The sequence below is a fragment of the Staurois parvus genome, unplaced genomic scaffold (genome assembly GCF_062004578.1).
Source record: "Staurois parvus isolate SC_StPar_1 unplaced genomic scaffold, SC_StPar_1.0 ptg000460l, whole genome shotgun sequence".
NCBI classification, from domain to species: domain Eukaryota; kingdom Metazoa; phylum Chordata; class Amphibia; order Anura; family Ranidae; genus Staurois; species Staurois parvus.
Genome location: NW_028318256.1, coordinates 248,134 through 271,798, shown reverse-complemented (window position 1 = coordinate 271,798; position 23,665 = coordinate 248,134). Strand labels below are relative to the sequence as shown.

Here is a 23,665-nt window from a genome sequence, read left to right as displayed (position 1 = left end):
GAAAAAATATTTAGCAGTTTATATTTACTAAAATAATTGCATTTCTATGTCCTGTATACTATGGGAGACCAGATATAGTGACTGCGGGGTCCTGGGTTTAGTAACACTCTAAACCCTTCTTCTCCCTTCTTTCCACTGTATGTGACCTGTACATTAAAGCCTAACACCAGGTTTCATTAATAGTTAATTTGGAGAGCTGATCCAAAAAACATTATTTCAAATACACGTGCCTGCTGTCAGCACTGTATAAACTCTATGTAGCATCAACTACATACAGTATACATTGCTGAGTTCTGACAGAAGGATGGGCACTTCCCGTCCCTTTCCCAGAACTAAATCGAAATGGGCTGAGCACTGCTTCACAGGTAGAGATCATGGCATTATCTGCCTGCCTCCCCACTTCAACCAATCAGAGGAAGCCTCTTATTCATTCATAAAACACAAAAATTCCTGTGAATGACTGAGCCTGCTCAGCTTGACACGATTTTATTACAGGAACGGGAAGTTTTTTCTTATAATTCTACTTTAAATATGCCTTAACATGGTCACATCTTTGACTAGATGGTCATAAATGTTCTCCAGATCTTGACATAGAAATTCAGAGAGACCTAAAGCTTTGGTAGCCCAGGTCACTTTTTTTGTTTTCATTCAAAAACATGATGTTGTACATGGGTTACATTGTTTTTTACCTGTTTCAGCAACATAGTAAAACTCATCTAATTGCAAGAACAATCTTTAGCACTGTCATACTTACACACAGGGACTTTTGATAATGGTCTTCATGTACACGAGTGTGTTGCAAGTTATTCTGTGTTCAATGCATTGCAAGGCATTTGGAAAATTGGGTCCAGGTACATTTTGGTGTGTGTCCTCACCAAAGCTGACAGGTGTCTAAGAAACCTCAACATACTGAGGCTAACCAGTCCTTAGATGTAGTGGATACTTTTACATTTTTTTATATTCACTTGATGATCCTACCAATAACACGCTTACTGTCCCCTGAAATTTGTTCTGATTACAGAACATCTCCCTCTTTCCACATATCAATTACCATAACAGATTCATTTCAAAACATTTGAGAGTTCCTCTGCAAAAAGCTCCCCTACCTGTTGGAGTTGCCTGACTTTTTTTAAATTAATATCACTTTGTTAGCAGCCAGCATCTATGTGCACAGAACCTAAAATATGCCTATAGAAACCATGCTGTTAAATAGATTTTCAGATGAATCATATGAAACCCAATTATTCAAATGTACCACAGTGTTGTATGAGTTTTAAAGACTTCAAAATATTAAAAATAATTGCATGAGAAACTGAATAAAGGTTATTTCTCATGTGCCTTAGACTAAATAAATATATTTAGCTTGTATAATCCTGGCAAAATAGACTCACTTGCTTAATCAAGAGGCAGAGATAAAAAGGGTTACTACCAGACTCAACATTAATACACAAATTGCCAATAAAAGACTTGCTAGTACAAAATTCATTTACTGAAGTACAGAAACACATGTAAAACTGAACTGTAACTCATGTACTCTCTGGATAATCTCTGCAGTGCATCAGCACTGCAAACACCATCCAAGCGTTATGGAGAAGATACATACTGCAGCTGAACAGGCCTAAAGTTGCCAAAAACTCTGAATCCAAGGTAAATTGTTGTAGGATTGATAGAAGTTGGCAGTACATGTCAGACTACTGCCAGGAATTCCAGGTGACTTCATTAACTAAAATTGGTCAATGCAATTACCTTGGATTCCCAGCAGTAAATATAAATTACTGAGGCTAGGAATCTGTCATTTGATGGTAGGAGTGCAATGTGTGGGGAAGAGGCCTTTGTCCCTCAACATAAGGAGAAAGTGCTTTGCAAGGTAAGGGGTTTTGCTGCCCCATTACCTTCCAAGGTTCCCCCCCAATATTGAAAGCGTATAGCTTGGCATGGTATAGGAAGGGGGGTGCACACTTGCTTCCCTTCTCTTTTAAAGCTGGGCATATATAGCTCAGTTTTTTTTTTATTCAGAAAGCCAACAGCATGAAAAAAACTGAACAAATATCTGCTTCCACATGTGCAATGTGAATGGGGAAATCCTCCCCATGGTGTCATTGTATTGCGACAGCGGGACTCCTCCATTGTCAGAATACACTAATCAGTTGCATGCACAGAATGAGGGAAAATATACCAATAAGCTCATTCATGAAAAGTTGGTCGGTAGATCCAATTCTCATGAATGGGAATGGCCATACATGGATCAAAATCTGGACAGTTCAGCAGGATTTTGATCCATGTAAGTACAGCTTTAGCCCCCTAGGCTGCATTTCTGGACAAAGGTTCAGTTTATTTACTAGGGAACCCTACACAATTTTTCCAACATTTGCATCCTAGGATCCACCTTCTCTCCTCCAGATAAATGAAAACAAAAAAAAATACAAAGCTCCTGAAATGTATGACATCATTTTGGCTTAGGCCCCAAACCAGGAAGCAACAGAAGAAATGTGTCAGGGATCCCGGCCGCTCAGCGTCGCGCGCATGCGCAGATCGCCGACTCTTCCTGGCCGGCGAATACAGAGATCGCGGCGGCGGCCGCGCAGTAGCGATCGCGGCCGCGCCAATGGAAACTCAGGGCGCCCTATTTAAATCTGCCCTGTGCATTTCCAAAGTGCCGCAAGGTCTTGTTCCTGTTCCTGTGTTCCTGCTAGTACGTTTCCTTGTTGCCAAACTCTGCCTGTTCTGATTTCGCTGACCCTCTCCTGCTCTGACCCCGGCTCGTTCCTGACCATCCCTCTGACCGACTCTCTGTACCACGCTGCCCGCTACCTGCTGAACCTGGCTTGTGACCCCGACCATTCTCCGCTTGCTCCCTCTGTACCACGCTGCCCGCACGATACCGACCCGGCTAGTCTGACCTCGCTCACTCCTAGCAGTCGTCCATCCATCCCGCTCGGATCGGGATCTGTCATCCCATCCATCCCGCTCGGATCAGGGTCTGTCATCCCCTTCACAGCAGACTCATCCCGGGCACCCGGGCACATACCCTCAGCGGGACCCCTCTGCCACCGCCGGGGGTGCCCAGGGACGCGACCTGGTTCCAGTCTTGCACCAAGTCCATCCCCACCATCAGGGGCTCTGGTGAAAAGGCAGACTGGGACTTAGACTCCGCGTCCTGGGAAACCCCGTGCCGTGGACCACTAGAGATCCCGCTGGGCGGAGCCTGACAGTACCTTGCGGCCATGACTGAGTCTGGAAGGGGAACCTTCCCCCTGGACGATTTGTGCCAACACATTGCCACCCTCACAGAGGGGGTTAGGCTCCTCCAGGAGGGCTATACAGAATTAGGTGACCGTTTGCAGACCTTAGCCACCCCTACCGGGCAGGTTAAAGAGCGCCCTGGGGAAACACTAGTTCTGACATCTGCACCGGAGCCCCGAGTTCCCTTACCGGAACATTTTTTCGGGGATCGAGGTAGATTCAGGAGGTTTCGTATTTCCTGCCAGTTATACTTCGACCTCCAGCCTCGAACGTTCTCATCAGAAACCATAAGGGTCGGGTTCATTATCTCTTTATTACAAGAGGAACCCCAAGCCTGGGCCCACCGACTACTAGAAAACCGAGACCCTCAGTTGGGTTCAGTAACAGCATTTTTTAAAGCGATGGTGCTCTTATATGACGACCCAGATACGGCCACGACGGCCGAAATGTCCCTACGTACCCTAAGGCAAGGTAATCGGGCAGTGGAGGAATACGCCGCCGAATTCAGGCGTTGGGGTGGTGACACCAAATGGAATGAGGCGGCCCTGTCTCACCAATTTCGCATGGGGTTAACCGAACCACTGAAGGACGAGCTGGCCCGAGTTGACATGCCTGAAACTCTTGAGGGCCTAATAACCTTATCTATCCAGATTGACCGCCGGTTGCGGGAACGTAGGAGGGAAAGGTCCAGCCAAGAGCAGAGATCAGCCAGGCGACTTCCAGTCCAGACCAAGTCTCCACGGGTCAACCGGAACCAGGAATTCACGAATACGTCAAATCTCAGGTCAGCAGGAGGGGTTCGGTCTCCACTAACGTCTGAGGAGCGCCAGAGGCGTCAGGTAAACCGGCTTTGTTTTTATTGTGGGGAGGCGGGCCATATAGTACATACCTGCCCTGCCAAGAGGAGGAGGTTTCCTGTGATATTTTCCACGGTTACTCCTAAGGTTAAGAACGACACCAGTTATCTAGCAGTATCTATCTCCTTGCAGCTGCCAGGGAGAACTGTGGTAACTACCGCAATTATAGACTCTGGAGCATGTAGTTGCTTCATAGATCTGGATTTCGCAGCTCAGCAGCAGATTCCTTTACAGTCAAAGGAGACAGGGTTAAATATCTTCTTAGCTGACGGGTCCCAAATTAGGTCAGGGGTAGTGGACCGTGAAACTCCACCTATTTTTACTACAGTGGCCAACCATCACCAGGAGCTTCTCCGCCTGGATGCCATCGCATCCCCCCTGTTTCCGGTGATCTTGGGCCTCCCTTGGTTACAAGCCCATGACCCGCAGATTAATTGGAAGTCTGGCTCAGTTCACTTCACGTCATCCTATTGCCAGCAGCATTGCCTCCCTAGTGCGTCTCCGGCACCGCAGGCTTTGCTCTGTCTGGATATGGAGGCAGAATTGGCTCAAGCCATTCCTTTAGCCTACCATAGTTATTTAGATGTATTCAGTAAGCGGGGGGCAGAGGTCCTGCCCCCGCACCGAACATATGACTGCCCGATTGATTTGCTCCCAGGCTCGGAGATACCTTTTGGGCGAATATTTCCGTTAACTGAACGGGAATTAGGGGTTCTAAAGGAGTATATTGACGAGAGTCTCCGCAAGGGGTTTATTCGGCCCTCCACTTCACCAGCTGGGGCTGGTATCTTTTTTGTGGAAAAAAAAGACAAATCCCTACGACCCTGTGTAGACTACCGAGACCTGAACAAAGTAACTGTCAAGAATCGTTACCCGCTACCTCTAGTCCCTGAGCTCTTTCAGAGATTAAAGTCAGCTTCGATCTTTACTAAACTGGACCTGAGGGGAGCATACAATCTAGTCCGCATCAGAGAGGGGGATGAGTGGAAAACAGCATTCCGCACTAGATTCGGGCATTTTGAATACTTGGTCATGCCCTTCGGCCTATGCAACGCGCCCGCCACTTTCCAACACTTCATTAATGATGTATTTAGGGACTATCTGGACATCTTTGTTGTCGTATACCTAGACGACATCTTGATCTTTTCCCCATCCTTAGAGGTCCATAGGGGGCATGTGAGGTACGTTTTGGAACGACTCCGCCAACACGGTCTATATGCTAAGGCAGACAAGTGCTGCTTTGAGCAGCATAGCATTTCCTTTTTGGGTCTGACCATTTCCACTACAGGTATAGCCATGGATCCCCAAAAGGTGTCAGCTATCTTAGATTGGCCTATACCCACTGACAAGAAGGCGGTCCAACGGTTCATAGGCTTCGCAAACTTCTATAGAAAGTTCATTAAGAACTTTTCAGGTTTAGTTTCCCCGATTACTCAGTTAACCAGACAGGGGGTCTGTTTCCAGTGGACACCAGAAGCGCAGGAAGCGTTTACCACTTTAAAGAGGTTATTCACTGAGGCCCCTATCCTGAGCCATCCTGACTCATCTATGCCCTATATCCTGGAGGTGGATGCATCTGAAAACGCAGTGGGGGCGATTTTGTCGCAGAGGAAGGGCGTTAAAGAGCTCATGCACCCAGTGGCCTTTTTCTCTAGAAAACTGACTTCCGCAGAAAGGAATTACGATATTGGGAACCGGGAGCTTCTAGCAATCAAGGTGGCACTAGAGGAATGGAGGTATTTATTAGAAGGGGCAGTACACCCAATATTGATATTCACAGATCACAAAAACCTGGAATATTTGAGGACAGCAAAGCGCTTGAGACCACGTCAGGCTAGGTGGGCACTTTTTTTTTCGCGATTTGCTTTTCACATTACCTATAGACCAGGATCAAAGAATACTAAGCCCGACGCGCTTTCCCGTATGTTCGGGGACCCTGAAGAGACGCCCCGACCCGATACAATCTTGTCCTCAGGGAACTTTTTGATCCTACAATCTGAGCTCCGCTCCAGACTGCAGACCGCATCCATAGGCATGCCAGGCACACCCGGTATTTCCTTAGTGAATCGGGAGGGGCTTCTTTGGAAAGAAGGCCAGATTGTAGTTCCCGAGGAGACCCGTACCTTGGTACTTGGATACTGCCACGACCACCCGTTAGCGGGACATTTTGGAATACGCAAGACCCTGGAACTATTGCAACGCACCTTTTGGTGGCCCACTATGGCCAGGGATTGCGAGAAATATGTTAAGACTTGCACTGTGTGCCAGAGGAATAAAACTACCAGAAACAAGGCCTGGGGCCTATTACGCCCACTACCAATACCTGACAGACCTTGGAGCATGATCTCCGTTGACTTTATTGTAGAGCTTCCCCCCTCCCAGGAACACACAGCAATCTTTGTGATCGTAGACCGGTTGTCCAAGATGGCTCATTTTGTACCCTTAAAGGACACACCGACAGCCCATGAGACCGCACAGGTTTTTATCAGGGAGGTGGTAAGACTCCACGGAATCCCCAAGGATATTGTGTCAGATAGGGGGGTTCAGTTTACGTCTAGATTTTGGAAAGCTCTATGTGAGATGCTTGGGATTAAACTGTCATTGTCCTCTGCATATCACCCACAAACAAACGGCCAGACAGAACGAACGAATCAGACACTTGAACAGTACCTCAGATGCTACACTACCTTCCTCCAAGACGACTGGTTGACCCTCCTGCCGCTAGCGGAGTTCGCCTATAATAACGCGAGTCATTCTGCTACAGGCCAGGCTCCTTTTTTCGCAAATTATGGGTTCCACCCCACTTTTTTGCCGGATTTGATTCCGGAAGTCACGGTTCCGGCCACGCAGGACATGCTGAGCTTTTTATCCTCTAATAGCAAATTGCTCCAAGAGGCGATGGCAAAGGCCCAGGAGAGCAATAAGAGGGCTTTTGATAAAAAGAGAAGAGGGGAGTTGAGTTTGCGGCCGGAGGACCAGGTTTGGTTGTCCACCACAAATTTAAAGATGTCCTGCCCATCGAAGAAATTGGCTCCCAAATTCCTGGGTCCATTTCGGGTCAAACGCAGGATCAATGAGGTAGCATACGAGCTCGCTCTGCCTGAATCTATGAAGATTCATCCGGTCTTCCACGTATCCCTACTGAAACCAGCAACTCCAGACCCCTTCCCGGACCGAAGGTCTAAACCACCGGAGGCAGTAAACGTGGATGGGGAGGAGGAATTTGAAGTTGAGGCTATCCTGGATTGTAGGAAAAGGGGAGGCCAGACTCAGTTTCTGGTGAAATGGAAAGGGTATGGGGCGGAAGAAAATTCGTGGGAGCCGGCCCAAAATGTGCACGCCCCAAGACTTGTGCAGAGATTTTTTCGGAACCAGGCATTAGGAAGGGGTCGGTTGGGCATCCGGAGGCTGCCCGTAGGAGGGGGGCAATGTCAGGGATCCCGGCCGCTCAGCGTCGTGCGCATGCGCAGATCGCCGACTCTTCCTGGCCGGCGAATACAGAGATCGCGGCGGCGGCCGCGCATGCGCAGTAGCGATCGCGACCGCGCCAATGGAAACTCAGGGCGCCCTATTTAAATCTGCCCTGTGCATTTCCAAAGTGCCGCAAGGTCTTGTTCCTGTTCCTGTGTTCCTGCTAGTACGTTTCCTTGTTGCCAAACTCTGCCTGTTCTGATTTCGCTGACCCTCTCCTGCTCTGACCCCGGCTCGTTCCTGACCATCCCTCTGACCGACTCTCTGTACCACGCTGCCCGCTACCTGCTGAACCTGGCTTGTGACCCCGACCATTCTCCACTTGCTCCCTCTGTACCACGCTGCCCGCACGATACCGACCCGGCTAGTCTGACCTCGCTCACTCCTAGCAGTCGTCCATCCATCCCGCTCGGATCGGGATCTGTCATCCCATCCATCCCGCTCGGATCAGGGTCTGTCATCCCCTTCACAGCAGACTCATCCCGGGCACATACCCTCAGCGGGACCCCTCTGCCACCACCGGGGGTGCCCAGGGACGCGACCTGGTTCCAGTCTTGCACCAAGTCCATCCCCACCATCAGGGGCTCTGGTGAAAAGGCAGACTGGGACTTAGACTCCGCGTCCTGGGAAACCCCGTGCCGTGGACCACTAGAGATCCCGCTGGGCGGAGCCTGACAAAATGTAAAAAAAAGTTATAAAAGTAAAAAGAAAATATACAATATGCCTTTGTATCTATTTACTAAGGCTAGCAACATACGGATGAAAAATTAGTATTCATTGAAACCAGTTCAAGGCCTCTTCATATGGGGCAGAATCAGATTTGCTAAGCAGGGGATCTGTCCGCTGAACCCCTGCTGAGCAGAGCAGAGCAGACGGATGAGCCATCCGGGTCCACTCAGTTTATGTAGACCAGATATGGACAATGTCTGTTCAGTTCTGAGTGGTTGGGTGCAAATGGACTAGCTGTCCGTTTATACCCAACTGTCCTCCAATCTGATTCATCTACATGGAGGAGAACATATCCTCTTCCATTATTTTTTTTTTTTTAGTGGACCGGGCAAGAACAGATGTAGGTGGGTGCAAATGAACACATGTTTGTTTACACCCACTGATCCATAGAGATGGATGGACTGTCCAATCAGGTGCACATGAAAAACTGACAGGTGGACCTGATCCAAAAGATCATGTTAAAGGGCAGCACAAAGGCATAATGGTTAGCACTTGCGCCTGGCAGTACTACGGTCGTCAGTTCGAATCCCAACCACGGCACCACCTGCCTGGAGTTTACAAGTTCCCCCTGTGCCTGCGTGGGTTTCCCCTGGGTACTCCAGTTTCCTCCCACATTCCAAAGATATGCTGGTAGGTTGATTGGCTCGTGTCTAAATTGGCCCTAGTATGTGTATGTATGAATGTGAGTTAGGGACAGGGGCAGATTGACCATTCGAGTACTCGGTCACTGCCCGAGAGCCCAGGGTCAGTAGGGGGCCCCATGAAATGCCCCTGGCACCTTTTTTATAGGCTTTTTGGGTGTGCTTTGAGTGTGGGCAAGGATGCAGGGGCCCCATGATCCCCTATTGCCCGGGGGCCCCATGAGTTGTCCATCCGCCCCTGGTTAGGGACCTTAGATTGTACACTCCTTGAGGGTTAAGGACTGATGTGAAGGTACAGTATATGTATGTAAAGAGCTGCGTAAATTGACGGCACTATATAAGTACCTGTAATAATAAAAGGGGCCTTTTCAGTGGGTCTCTGTCTCCTTACAAATGCTTTCTTTTACCTTGCTTCTCCTTGAGCTGTGCCAGTTATTAACCATAGCAGCATCTTTAGGTGAACTGAGGCCAGAAGCAGGTTGGCTTTTTGACATTGATTTGTTTGTAATGAGGAACAGTTTATCAGTTTGTTGGTGAATAGTATTACAGCTTTATATTAACATGACAATACACAGTTCATAAAAAAAGGCTAAATTCTGTTAACTAGAAGTGGAATGTTCTCAGACAGAAAGTGAATAGCTTGCCTCGTACAGTACTTGCCTTTTTTTTTTTTTTTTAATAACAATATGCCTGTCTTCAAAAGTGCTCCAATATTTCACATCAATTTATATACACAGTTCAAGGGGGTCAGAAAATTTCTATGCAGAATTAGCAATGCCAAGACGATTTATTTGCCTCAGCAGTAAACTTTGGTAAGGCTTAAACCTACAATTTATCTACTCATGTGATGGTATTAGACATGTTTCAGTAGACTGAGCCAGGTTACTGGATGAATTCCGACTGTCTGCAGCGCTAACTGCATGGTTGATCCTGTCCTTCCTAATTGCCCTAATACACATCAGTAATTCATACGGTCTCTTTTCTCCCCCATCCCCTGGAGAGAAACAAGATTTCTGTCAGTTTTCTCCTGTTTCTGAAGCCAAAAGGCAAATTTTTATACCATGCAATTTATCTCAGTAACGCTTCCTGTTCAATATGGTGAAAACACCAAGCATAAATCGTATGAAATGGCACGTCGTACGCGGCTGATTTCGCATTGACAAAAAAACAGACTTAATGAGTAGTCCTATAATCTTTACCTTCACGGTCAGTGCTACATTTCCACAGGAACTAACAGTTATTATAATTATATCTGTGTGCATCTGCTTGTAAAACTACAATACAATAAATGTATTTTACTTCAGCTTCTGCATAATGAGAAAGATGTGCTATAGAACAAAACAGCCAGAAGAAGCTTTTTTTCTGCTGTGGAGAATGTAATGCATTTATAATCCATGCCTTGAATTTTATACACTTTACATTACAATGATTCTCTTTCTTTCTCTCACTTTTCTCTCTTTCTTTTAGCCCAGCTGCTACTGCCGTGATATCACTAGCATTTGGACGCTATATCCTCGAGCCCTTCTTTTTGCAATGTGAAATACCAGACCTCGCTATCAAATTAGTTACAGCTCTTGGAATAAGTAAGCACCAATATCGCTGATTAGACTTGTATTCATGCTAAAACAAAACAATGAATGTCAAATTATCAACGTATAATACGTTTTCCATGGTTTGATGATTTTGCAACAAATATTAGAAATGATGCAACCCCGAAACTTTTAAGTGTCTATGCCTTTAAAAGTAATATATGTACCATACCACAAAAGCTTTTCATCATTACATCTGGTCAAGTTAATAAATACTTGGTTGACCCTGCCACTGCATGGGCTTTTCTCTTGCCTCTGGCAACACTATCACAGCCAATCATGTGGCTGCTGTGTTGCCACCTCCATTGTGCATGCTCCCCAGTACCCTGAGAGGAAGCTGTTCACTTCCTCCTTGTCTAGCTGGAAGTCACCCCACATGACTGTATTCATCAGCTTGAGGGGTGGCTCCAGCAGGTGGAGTGACAACTCTTCCCCTGCTCTCTGACCCACCTGATTGGGTATCGGCTTTTGGGGCGTTTTCAATAGAGGAGAGTTACGAGGTGTGACAAATTATTTCCTGGAATGGACTGTACAAAAGCACCTCTGCATTCTTCAAAAGATTGGATGAAATTTAAAGACAATGTTCTTCCTGAATTTCTGTCAAGATTCAAAGTACCGTCCTTGCAGAAATCTTTCCCATTCCCAAATCCTCAGTAAATTTGCTGCATTGTCTCCCTGTTCATGTTCAATTTTTTTGCAATCATTTGCACATTCAATCTTGCATCTAAGTGCATGAGGGTTCGCACTCTGTCCACATTTGCATCTGTCCTTTGCGCTTTTGGCTGTCCACTTCTTTTGTCATCATCATCACCATTCAAAAATACTTGATTTCTTCATGGAATGTTAACCATAAGCCCGGTGTAACAAAGCTAAAGTTTCTCTGACACTTTCACTAATTTTAATGCAAAATTTGATGGTAAGCTGCTGCTCCAGACTCCTGTTACTATTTTTCTGCCAAAAACACAATGCACACAAGTGTTATTTCTTCTACTACTCCATAAAGACTGAGTCAAATGGTCTGCAACCCAGGTATATGCAAGTTAGAACATGTCAGAACACACTTGAGTCAAATGGCTGTGTGATTCACCACTACTGTGTTACACCGAGGGCATTCCCAGAATGAAATTGTCACACCATAAAGAAAACTCTGCCTCCACCATAAAAACAATGATATATGATATATATATATGGTTCTGTGTGGCCAAATAAAATCATTACAAACAACTTCAAGGAGTGACAACACCACATACTGTACATAACAGCTTCAGAAGTTCTGCTTGCTTCTCCCCCTATGTCTCAGTCTTGTGGGGAGCAAATTTCTCATGTCATATGGCAATAGAACCCACACATTTGGGAGTATTATATTGAAATGTGTTACATTTACTGATGGCCCATATAAAGTTGCCTGAATGGGTTTAATGATGCTTTAATGTTTCTTGATAAAGGTACTGTTTTTATGATGCTCCTTTCAGAATGGAAGTCATAAAATCAAATGGTTGGTAATATTCCATATATTTTGTGGTCATCTGGACTTATAGCTGTTTTATTTGAAAATGCAAGTTACCTATATTGTATACATTTTTTGTTTACAAATGATTTTTATTGAAGGACAGACTATAAAAAATGCACAGCATACACAAGGTAAAAAACACAGTGAGAAAAAAGCACATAGATAATTTACAGTAATATAGAAACAATCACATAAAAGACAAAGATTAAGTATGTGAAAGAGGTAGGCAGCAATATAGGCAGATCAATTGCATGACTTATAGAGAATACAAAACAAATCAAAGTACGATAGCCATTTAATCTAACAATAAGTGTCGATGTGTCTTCCAACCATCCCATTTTCTGTTGAATAAATGCATCTTATCAAATAACGTGTACTGAATATGTTCCATGAGCATGACCATATCCACTCTCTGCAATACAGAGGCCAAAGGAACCACTGGTGATTTCCAATGAAGGGCAATAGTCCAAAAGGTGGAAACGCAAATAGTATGGATTAACTGCATTAGGTTACCTGGAATCCCTGAAATGGGAGCACCCAATAAACATATTTTCAACAACAAATCCACCGGGGAACCCACCAAGGCTGAGGCCAGCTCCGATATCCTACACCAGATCAAACAGAGACAAGGGCAAGCCCAAAACATATGCACAAGAATTCCAGTAAGACCACAACCTCTAAAACAGAGGTGCCACGTACCTGGAAACATGACATGTAATCTAGAGGGGGTATAGTACCAATGGGTTAAGACCTTAAGGGCCATATATTGTATACATTAACATAGCTTATGAATGTGCAAACAGTCCATAGTTCAACATATTAAGAATACAAAAATTCCAGCTCAACTGACCATTGCTGCATTAGCTACTGTAGATAAAAGACCAAAGTAACAAGACAAAAAAGACTTTGTAATAATGCAGACGCCATAAGACTCTTTCCATAAGACCATAAAAATATCTAAATAATGGGGTAATTTTCCTATTTCTGTATAGACTACTTATTCAGTTTCAATGTTACTTTCATTGGCTGTATTTCAGAAGTGGCTCCTAGCTGGACAAGTGCCTGGAAACAGTTGTAAAGCTGGTCAGCAAAGGAATGCTTTATATACAACTACTTCATAGATGCAGTCTTTGAACCTATTTATGTCCAGAGCAATTTTATCAGAGTTGCTTTTAGACTGAATAGGTTTTGTTATTATTTAATTAGCTAAGTCTTATATGTTTACCCCATACTGTTGTTGTATTCATCTTCTGAAATGAAAGATGCTGAACAAGTGAACATTTTTTTTTTATTCCATAAAAGTTTATTTAGAAGTGACAACATGTTACAGGAAAATATAAAGAAATGCACACGCAGCATCAATCAGGTCATAGACACAGCTTAAACCAAAATACAGGAAGAAACAACATGGTAGAGTGCGACACTATGGATAACATAAGCATGGCAAATTACGGCAGAGATATGCCTGTAGTACTCAAGATTCAAAAATGTACAATATAGAAGGTGATAACAGCTTACTTCCACCAAGTGAATATTGGCGTACTGGCCTAAGCATGGAGGAAATGAACCTTCAGAGCCTAAACCAAAAGCAGTACACTATCATGAGGCTAAGTGAGCATTGTAGTATAAGAGAAGACGTCGTGAGTACCATTGACTATCCTAGAGGAGAGAAGCTAACCATATACCAAGTAATCCTGGATAAAATGAAGATTAAGCCTGATCGAAGACTAAGAGGTTGTCGAGAAAGAAAAGAAAAAAGGGGAATAGAAAGAAAGAAAAGGATAAGAAAAGGAAAAGAATGGGAGTCATAGTAGAGAGAGAGAAGAGAAAGAGGGGGAGAGAAAAAAAAAAAAAAAAAGGGGGGTGGGGGGGTAGAGTAAGGGGAGAGGGAGAAGGGGGAATAAGAGGCAAAAAAAAAAAAAAAAAAAAAAAGGGGGGGAAGCAAGGGAAGCGAAGGGTCCGGGCTGCGACGTTCGTGTCAGCATTGTTATTGGAGATCATAAATGAGAGTGTCAAGAATTTAAACACTCACCAAAGCTAAGCAGGCAAATATAAAGTACCGGAAAAGAGGTCATAACCACACAGATTATGAGAGAACCAAGGGCATAACCAGAGGTAGGGCTGAGCTCAATCAGGTATCCCGACCCATGAGAGATCCGAATTCAGGGGTAGTTACAAAGTGGGTCCAGCAGGCCCAAACATGTGAGTATTTAGTTGGCAGATCAAGTGCAGTCGCAATCAGTTCCTCCATTTCCGCCACTTTGCCTACTCGATTGAGCCAATCGCGTATAGTTGGGGGGTGAGTGGAGCCCCATAGCACAGGAAGACAGAGTCTGGCTGCGTTGATCATATGCATCGCTAGGGACTTGAAATATTGACTCCTAGGAATGGGGGTATGATGAAGCAATAGCTGAGCAGCAGAGAAAACTATGGGCAGAGTGGTCACTGAAGTCACCAACCGGTGGACCTCCTGCCAGAATGGTTGAATAAGTGGACAGGACCACCAAATATGCAAGAAAGAGCCATCAGGTGTCCCACATCTCCAACACACGTCAGGGACAGAAGAGTTAAACCGATGAATTCTGGAGGGAGTACGATACCATCTAGTGGCTAATTTGAAGCCATTTTCCTGCGTCGAAACATTACTCGAGCAGGAGTGGGAGTACATAAAAATGCGGTCCCAATCCGACTCTGATAAATCCGTCTTTAGGTCTCTGTTCCACGCACGGCAAGAGGGGAAAGAAGTGCAAGTCCTGCTGTCCCCTAGGAGAGGATAAATCTCAGAGATCAAATGCTTCCGCGGTTCGGATTGAGAGCATAAGGATTCAAATGGAGTAACAGGGCGAGTCCAATTATGGCGGGATTTATGGAAAAGCAGGAAGTGTCTAATCTGAAGAAAGGCCCAGAGAGGGAATTCGCGGATATTCAAGCTAACCTTCAGCTCCTGTAATGTTTTCACCTTGCCGGAGTGAAGAAAATGTTTTACTAAAATCTGAGCGTATGGCCAGTAATTCGATAAAAAATCCTTGTGCAACCCTGGGGGAAAATCTGGATTCAGGCGGATCGACGTCAAGGGACTAGGAGAGTCCGAAACGGAAGACGTTTTACAGGCCTTACGGAAAACTTCTAACGTGGGACCTATCAAAGGATGGGAGAGGAGAACTTGAGGTGTGTGTTTCGGCAATAGCCAAGGGATCGATGGTAGGGGAGTGGGCGAAAAAGCCTTCTCCAAAAGGACCCAGTCTTTGGAAGCAGAATGAATGTGCCAATCGACTATGCGGGAAAGATGACACGCCCAGTAATAGCGGTGCAGGTCAGGGAGCCCAATGCCCCCGCTGAGTTTGGGACGAGTCAGCTGAGAGAACGAGACCCGCGGACGCTTGTGATTCCATAAAAATAAGGAACATAGTTTCTTGCAAGAAGCAAAGAATGTCAATGGAAGTTGAATTGGCAAAGTTTGGAAGAGATAAAGGAGACGCGGAAGTATATTCATTTTAATAATGGCAGCCCTACCAAACCAAGAGAAGCAGGGGCGATGCCACTTGTTTAGGTCTTCCTGAATGACTTTGAAAACCGGTAAGAAATTTTTGGCATAAAGGTCGTCCAGATTGCGAGTAAGTTGTACACCAAGATATGGAAGGGCATCCTTCACCCACTGAAATGGAAAATGAGACTCACAGAAGGAGACGAGATCAGTGGGAAGGGTTATGTTGAGGGCGTATGACTTTGAAAAATTAATTTTCAAGTTTGACAAAAAGCGGAAAAAAGCAAAGTCTTTCAGCAAACTCGGTAGGGTGGTGCGAGGGTCAGCCAAAAAAAGGAGGATATCATCCGCATAAGCAGCAAGTTTGTATTCTTTGTCTGCTATCCTGATCCCCTTAATATCTGGGTTAGCGCGAATTTGTCTCAGAAGAGGTTCAAGGGAAATGACGAACAGAAGCGGGGATAGGGGGCAACCCTGACGAGTGCCATTTCCCAGGCGGAAAGGGTTCGATAAGTGTCCATTGACCCGAACTTGAGCTGTAGGGCCCGAGTATAGGGTCATAATAAAGTTTATCATTTTCTCGCCCAGGCCCAAAGCCATCAGTGATCCCTGCAAATAATCCCAAGCAATCCTGTCAAAGGCCTTCTCAGCATCCAATGAAAGGAAGAAGGCCGGAGAGTTAGATTTGCAAAGCCAGTGTTGGAGATTAAGGGCCTTGATAGTGTTGTCCCTAGCTTCTCTACCAGGGATAAATCCCACCTGATCCAAGTCAATGAGGGAAGGGAGCAAAGGGAGAAGTCGGTTAGCAAGCATCTTTGCAAACAACTTAATATCCACATTTAGCAGGGAGATGGGTCTGTAATTAGATACCTGGGAGGTATCTTTACCGCTTTTGGGGATGACGGAAATGTGTGCTTCCAACAACACAAGTGAACATTTTATGTAACTGTAAAGTGGTAAAGGTACAAAAACCCCAATGTGAAAAAACTGCATTATTCAGGCATATCAATCGAGCATCATTAGAAAAGATCAAGACAAACATGTGCTGATGGGAATGGGGTTATGACAACATTTTTGTAGGTCTCTTATATCATAAAGCAGTGCATGACTGATGTCATCTTGAGTATCCATTGTGCTAATGCACTTAGTAAAACAAATTATTTTTATTTTGCTGTTTTTTTTACTTTGGGGTTGACTTACTAAAGATGAATAGACTGTTTAAATTTGCAAGGGAATTTTTACTTAGCTTAGCGGTTATGGTGAAAACTTACACAGAATACCCGATCACATGCAAGTACATGATTGGATGATGGAGGTCATCTAAAAATCTAAAACACAAATGTCTTTGCAAAGTGAACAACCTATTTAGTAACCTGCCTTTAGTAAATCAACCCCTTTAACTTTCATCATGGGACACTTTATTCATGTCAGGAAAGAACCTCGTTCTATCTGCCCCAGTGGAGTAATAGATGTTTTACTTTAGTGTTCTATTGCTTGCCATTATTATCAATAGAAAATGTTGGCAAGGCACTGTTGTAATTTTTCTCCTACAAATTTAACCACTTGCCTACCGGGCATTTTACCCCCTTCCTGCCCAGGCCAATTTTCAGCTTGTTGCACTGTGAATGACAATTGCACAATCATGCAACACTATACCCTCTTTTTTGTTTTTAGACATATATAGCTTTATTTTCGTGGTATTTAATCACCACTGGGTTTTTTATTTTTTGCTAAACAAACTAAAAAAGACTGGACATTTTGAAAAAAAAAAGTTTTTTTCTTAGTTTCTGTTATAAAATTTTGTAAATAAGTAATTTTTCTCCTTCACTGATGTGCGCAAATGAGGCTGCAGTGATGGACACTGATAGGCTGCACTGATGGGCACTGATAGGTGGCACTGATGAGGAGGCACTGGAAGGTGGCACTGATGGGCATTGACAGGCATCACTGATGGGCACTGAAAGGCAGCACTCATATATGGCACTGATAGGTGGCACTGATGGGCACTGATGGGCACTGATAGGCGGCACTGATTGGAACTGTTAGACGATAATGATGGGCACTGTAGGACACTGATCGGTGGCACTCACTGGCACTGATAGGTGGCACTGATTGGCGGCACGGATAGGCAACACTGACTGGCACTGATAAACGGCACTGACTGACATTAATAGTTGGCACTGAAAAAAAGCTCTGATGGGCACTGATATGTGGCATTGATGTGCCCTGGTAGGCACTGATATGTGGTATTAATGTGCCCTGTTAGGCACTGATATGTGGTATTAATGTGCACTGATGTGCACTGGTATGTGGCAGTAACGGACACTGACAGGTAGTATTGATGGGCACTGACAGGTGGCAATGATGGGGCTACACTGATCATCAGTGCCCTGACGATCAGTGTAGATGTCCCCTCTGTGGAATGCCGATTACCGGCTCTCATCTCCTCACACACTGTCAGCATGAGGAGAGGACGATAACCGTCATTTCCTTGTTTACATGCGATCAGCTGTGGTTGGACACAGCTGATCACATGATAGAGCCTGTGCCATCAGCTCTTTACTTTGATCGGTGATCCACTGTGTCCCAGGGACAGAGCGCACCACTGATCACCATGCCGCACGCCCCTTGGAGTATACATGCACAGGTAGAGTGGGAGAACATCATATGACGTCTTCCCAGAATGAGAGAGCCGCTGCCCGCCCGTCATTTCCTTACATGGTGGGCGGGAGACAGTTTAAGATAAACTCCAGTCAAGCAGCTAAGTGCACAGAAAAGCATACATTGGAACTGTTTTACCCATCTTTTCTGTCCATGCAGTTCTGAGATTATCACAGCATTGCCACACAACACAGCCTTGTCTGGAAGGGCAGGAAAACTGCTACAGTTAGGTATCATTTGCAGGTCTTCATTCTCCCCTAGTCTGTGACTACACAGTGAAAAATGAACACATGAAAACTGCAACACAACTGACCTTCTCCGTGTGCTGCTTCCCCTTTCCCAGTCTGAGTTCTGTTATGTAGTGGATTTTAAGAGGCTAATACAATGTTAAAATGCAACTAATAATATATTAAAGAATGCAGATGTAATGCAGATGTAAATCTAGACAGCCATTAGATAAAGGAGAGAATTTTAAATCCGATGGTTCACTTTGGAGCTACTTGAAAGTATACTTGCTGATACTTACTCAGTTTAAAGTAGACCTAAGCCTAATCACTAAAATTTCACATAACTTGTTAAAGCTGCACTCCAGCCTCAGTGCCCGGTAATACCGGTGCGATTTCAGGTGGGATTTGGGAATTAAAATCGCACCTGAAATTGTACCTAATAAATGTGAATGTCAGTCTCACAACATTTGCGATTCGATGCAGCGCGATTTCTGAAGTAGCTCTTGCATTACTTTTTCTGCACTTTCTAGGGTAGAGATCTGGGATCTTATAGATCCCAAATGTCTCCTTAAAGAGGACCTGTCATGCCTTATTTCTATCACAAGGGATGTTTAGATTTCTTGTGATAGGAATAAAAGTGATAATACATAAATAAATAGTGGAAAAAAAAAAAAACTAATAAAAAAAGTTAAAACTCTCCAGTCCCTCTGTGCTTGAGCGCAGAAGCAAACGCACGCTTAGGCTGCACACGCATATGTATATGGTGTTTGCACCACACGTGTGAGGTATCGCCATGAACAATATAGTGAGAGAAATAATCCTCGTGCTAGACCTCCTCTGTAACTCTAAACTGGTCATTTTTAAAGCGTTGCCTACGGAGATTTTTAAGAATCATAATTTGTCACCATTCATGTGCAATTTTAACCACCTCCCGTCCGGCTGTTGTATATATAAACGACCGGACGGTGGCAGTGCAGGGTCAGGTGGCCATTTATAAATGGCCTCCCCGCCCCCTGCTTGCGCACACTTCTCCGGACACAGTGAAACACTGACCGTCGTACGGGACCTCTGTGCAAGGTCCCAATCATGTGATCACTGATTGGCCAATCAGTGATCACATGCAGAGTAGTAAGCAAGATGTCACTTCTGACATCATTGCTTACTACGTGTGAAATCTGTGAATGATCACATAGGTCACATGGTACAAGGCCATTCACAACAGCCTTGTACCATGTGACAAGCTGTGACCAATCACAGCTCACACAGTAGTTCTCAATGGCTGCAAGAATGCAGCCAGAGAGAAGGAGAAATGATTGCTTTTGCAGCCTTTATGGGTGTAAAAACAATCAGTGTAAAAAAAAAAATCTTCATCACCCCCCACAAGTAGTACAGTGTCACCATGGTAGGGGTGACAGTATGTAAAAAAACCCATAAATAATAATATAAAAAAAAATGTTTAAAAATTATAATTTTTGGTTATAAACTAATTTGAGCTTTTTTTTTATTAAAGATTTACTAAAAAGAGAACACATTTTGGCCAAGATTTATGATGAAATACTATTTTTTTGCAAAAGTTTATAAGAAATACACTTTTTTTCAAAATTTTTGGACATTTTCATTTACATAGCAAAAAAAGTAAAAATCCCAGTGGTGAATAAATACCACCAAAATAAAGCTTTATCTGTCTCAAAAAAATGCTAAAAAATTCATATGGGTACAGTGTTGCATGACTGCATAATTGTCATTCAAAGTGTAATAGCACTGAAAGCTGAAAATTGGCCTGGACAGGAAGGTGGTGAAGGTGTCCGGACTTGAAGTGGTTAAAGCATCATATGTTAGAAATCAATTTACTCGGCGTAACATCATCTTTTATATTTTACCAAGAAATTTAGTTATATATTGTGGTTTTTTTGCATTAAAATTAAGTTAGGTATATTTTATCACAAATAAATTCCGTTTTGATGCAGCGTGATTTCTAAAGTAGCTCTTGCATTACTTTTTCTGCAGTTTTATTTGCAATTTCACATACATAGAATATAATGGAAATCACACTGCAATTTGCAAGAAATTGTTGAAAATCTTCACAAGTAGCAATAAAGTCTTCAGAAATTGCACCTGAAATTGTGCTGAAATTGCACACAAATTGTCATTATTTTACATCGCTGCTGTGTGACTGGTGACTTAGTTTCAATCTTGCACAGTTGTACAGGCTCTTTTCCTGTACTGAAATTGCATACTTTGATTTCACTGCATACTGTGTCTAACTTCATCTAGGTCTTTCCTCCCTAGCCTAACCATCCCAGGCTTGCCCCTTTCATTCATTAGATTTTTAATCATGGAGGCTCAGCATCATGTGTGGGCATTAACCTGGTTGGTCTGCATGCAAATGCCATCTTCCTAGGAACATCCACTCCTTCAGACAGTGAGTGACACCCACCCATAACGTCATTTGATATTTGCATAACTCCACCCATGAGTCAGCCCACTTCTTTCATCAGGGCTGAGGGTTCTGGATAGGAGTCGTCAAAGTATTCTGGTGGTTTCAGGCAACCATGCACAGTACTGTACCTGCTCCTGCCATTAGCCATAATATGCCAGCTTCTCATACAAAAACACAGAAACAACGCAGCGCATTCTCATACCTAAATCTGGGAGTAACTAGGCATACGGGGTACCTTGAGGTTCTGCTAAATTGGAATTAAGACAATGCCAAAAAGACTTCTCTCTTTGCATCAATCCTCGGATCATGTGCTAGCAAAAATGCTGTTTTTGCCGAGACATTTCATCGCATTCGCTAAGCGTTGAGAAAAATCCCCTTGCAATGTGCAACTTCTCTTGCAAAGTGAACAGCCTATTTTCCTTTAGTAAATCAACTCTAATGTCGGAGTTCATAAATCCTTGGTGCCTCCACCCAGTGTGGTCTAATGAAGATAAGGGGGGGGGGTTCCCTCCTAGAAAAGCCTACTCCCAAAAGTACATAACACTTACACTTTCTGTAGAAGAGAAGGTGCAGGTCCAGAATTGAAAGCACCGTGAACTGTATAGAAGGTAGGACAGGGGAAGGTGGAATACCCCAAAACTCAATAGATTGGCTCTGACAGCTTTTCAGGCTAGAAGTTGCTGACTGGGTTTTAGAATCCAAAAGCATCACACATAACTTCTTCTAGAGTATGACAGCCACAACACTGGGGGTTCTAGTATTCCAGTAATGATCTAGCATAGTCTAAATCAGAAAAACATGGTTTCCAAGCAGACAGCCGTTTCAGAGAGTTGATACCCTCTAGGCCAGAGTCACAGCACTGGGCCCTTAAACCAGACACACAACCTTCTCACCACAGCCATCTTTCCACAGTGCTAGAAGGACTCTAGACATTTTCTCATTAGGAGGGAGGTCTAACTAAAGAAGACCCAACTAGAACAGGGTTCACTTGTTTTGTCAAAGCCTGGTCCAACCCACTGATTACAAACAAACCAGTTGGCTAGCGGACAAGGCAGGCGAGAGTCCATGCACCACACCCCTGATCAACAACTCTGTAACCTCGCAGAGTGACTGGAAGGTAAATGTAATTAAAGGAATCTCAAAACACCACGTTCCAAGACAGGCCTAACAAAAATGTAAACATCTGCAGATAGCAGGGGGCTGAAAAAACACATATACATAAGAATAATCTGGTTACCTGTAAAGCATAGGCATGGTGTGCCTTATCCTGAAAGTAGAATTATATCAATATTTACACGTAAGACTGCTTTTAGTTCATTAAGCAAGTATTTAAATGCTACATTTTGTAGGTGTCTATGATCTGCCATCCTATCCAAAATCAGTTTATTATTGAACTCCACCACATTTACAAGAGGGACCACTGTCATTCAAGCTAGCCCATTTAACTGTAATCTGGGCACAAAATGCTCTGGTCTCCAGTATAAAAACAATCTTATAAGTGATTCCACCCACAAGTAATATTTCAGTTTTGGTTCTTAGGCTTCTCAGAAATGCAAGCGGTAAGATATTTGCATTTGAGTTCTCAGATACGATGCAGTGTTCAAAAAGGGGCTCCTATTCCCTCTTTCAGTTCAAAGTATTATATGTATAATAGATGTATTTGGAACACTTCAAGGTGGATAAAAACACTTGAAACTCCAAGGTGGTTATGAATAGAGCAAGGAACTATGAAAAGCAGTTCTCCCTGCCAGAGGTATGACATGCTCAGCAGAATCAAATAGATTCAAACAGACAGTGCTTGGGGACCACACCTGCACAGATGTCAGATTTGGAGAAATGGCTGTGTCTGTGCAACCACTGTGTCCCAATTGACATGAATGGAACTACCAACTGTGCATTCCAGTTTGGGCAAACAAGCCCCTCTCACAGGTATACACCCAAGTACACCCATGTGAATTAGGCCTTGAAAATATCAGAAAACAGTTTCTAACTAAATGATACCAGAATTAACAGTATAAATGCGTACCTCGGTTTATGAACGCCTCGGTTAACGTAATTTTCAGTTTACGAATGAAAATCCATCGAAAATAATTAGAGATGAGCAAATTATTCAAAAATTCGATTCGGCTGATTCGCCGAATTTGCGGGAGAAATTCGATTTGATGCGAATTTATTCGCCGCGAATTTAACTTATTAAAAGGGTTTCTAGGCTTCAGAGAGCCTTTATATTAGTGCAGAACACTGTACCTTTAATTTAAATGCCCTTGGAGTCTGCTGGGGAAGAGAAATAATACTGTCAGTCAGTATGACATGCAGATGAGTGCCGTCGATCTTAGAATCACCGCACACTTCACTCATTTGGGCAGTCACGGGGCACGACGAAGAAGAAGAAGAAGAAGAAGAAGAAGAATAATAATGAAAAGAAGAATGAAAAGAAGAAGAAGAAGAATGAAAAGAAGAAGAAGAAGAATGAAAAGAAGAATGAAAAGAAGAAGAAGAAGAATGAAAAGAAGAAGAAGAAGAATGAAAAGAAGAATGAGAAGAAGAATGAAAAGAAGAATGAAAAGAAGAATGAGAAGAATGAAAAGAAGAATGAAAAGAAGAAGAAGAAGAATGAAAAGAAGAATGAGAGGAAGAATGAAAAGAAGAATGAGAAGAATGAAAAGAAGAATGAAAAGAAGAAGAAGAGGAATGAAAAGAAGAAGAAGAAGAATGAAAAGAAGAATGAAAAGAAGAAGAAGAAGAATGAAAAGAAGAAGAATGAAAAGAAGAATGAAAAGAAGAAGAAGAAGAATGAAAAGAAGCAGAAGAAG

General features: G+C 43.7%; 1 protein-coding gene across 1 annotated transcript in view; it reads left to right on the top strand.

The window, feature by feature from the left end:
* Positions 1-23,665, top strand: part of SLC7A11 (solute carrier family 7 member 11) — a gene marked incomplete at its 3' end in the record, with an annotated part of 300,868 nt that overhangs the window by 54,339 nt on the left and 222,864 nt on the right. The window contains exon 3 of the mRNA XM_089688911.1: positions 10,409-10,524. Coding sequence (XP_089545037.1) covers positions 10,409-10,524 — 116 coding nt within the window. The remainder of the gene's footprint in view (positions 1-10,408; positions 10,525-23,665) is intronic.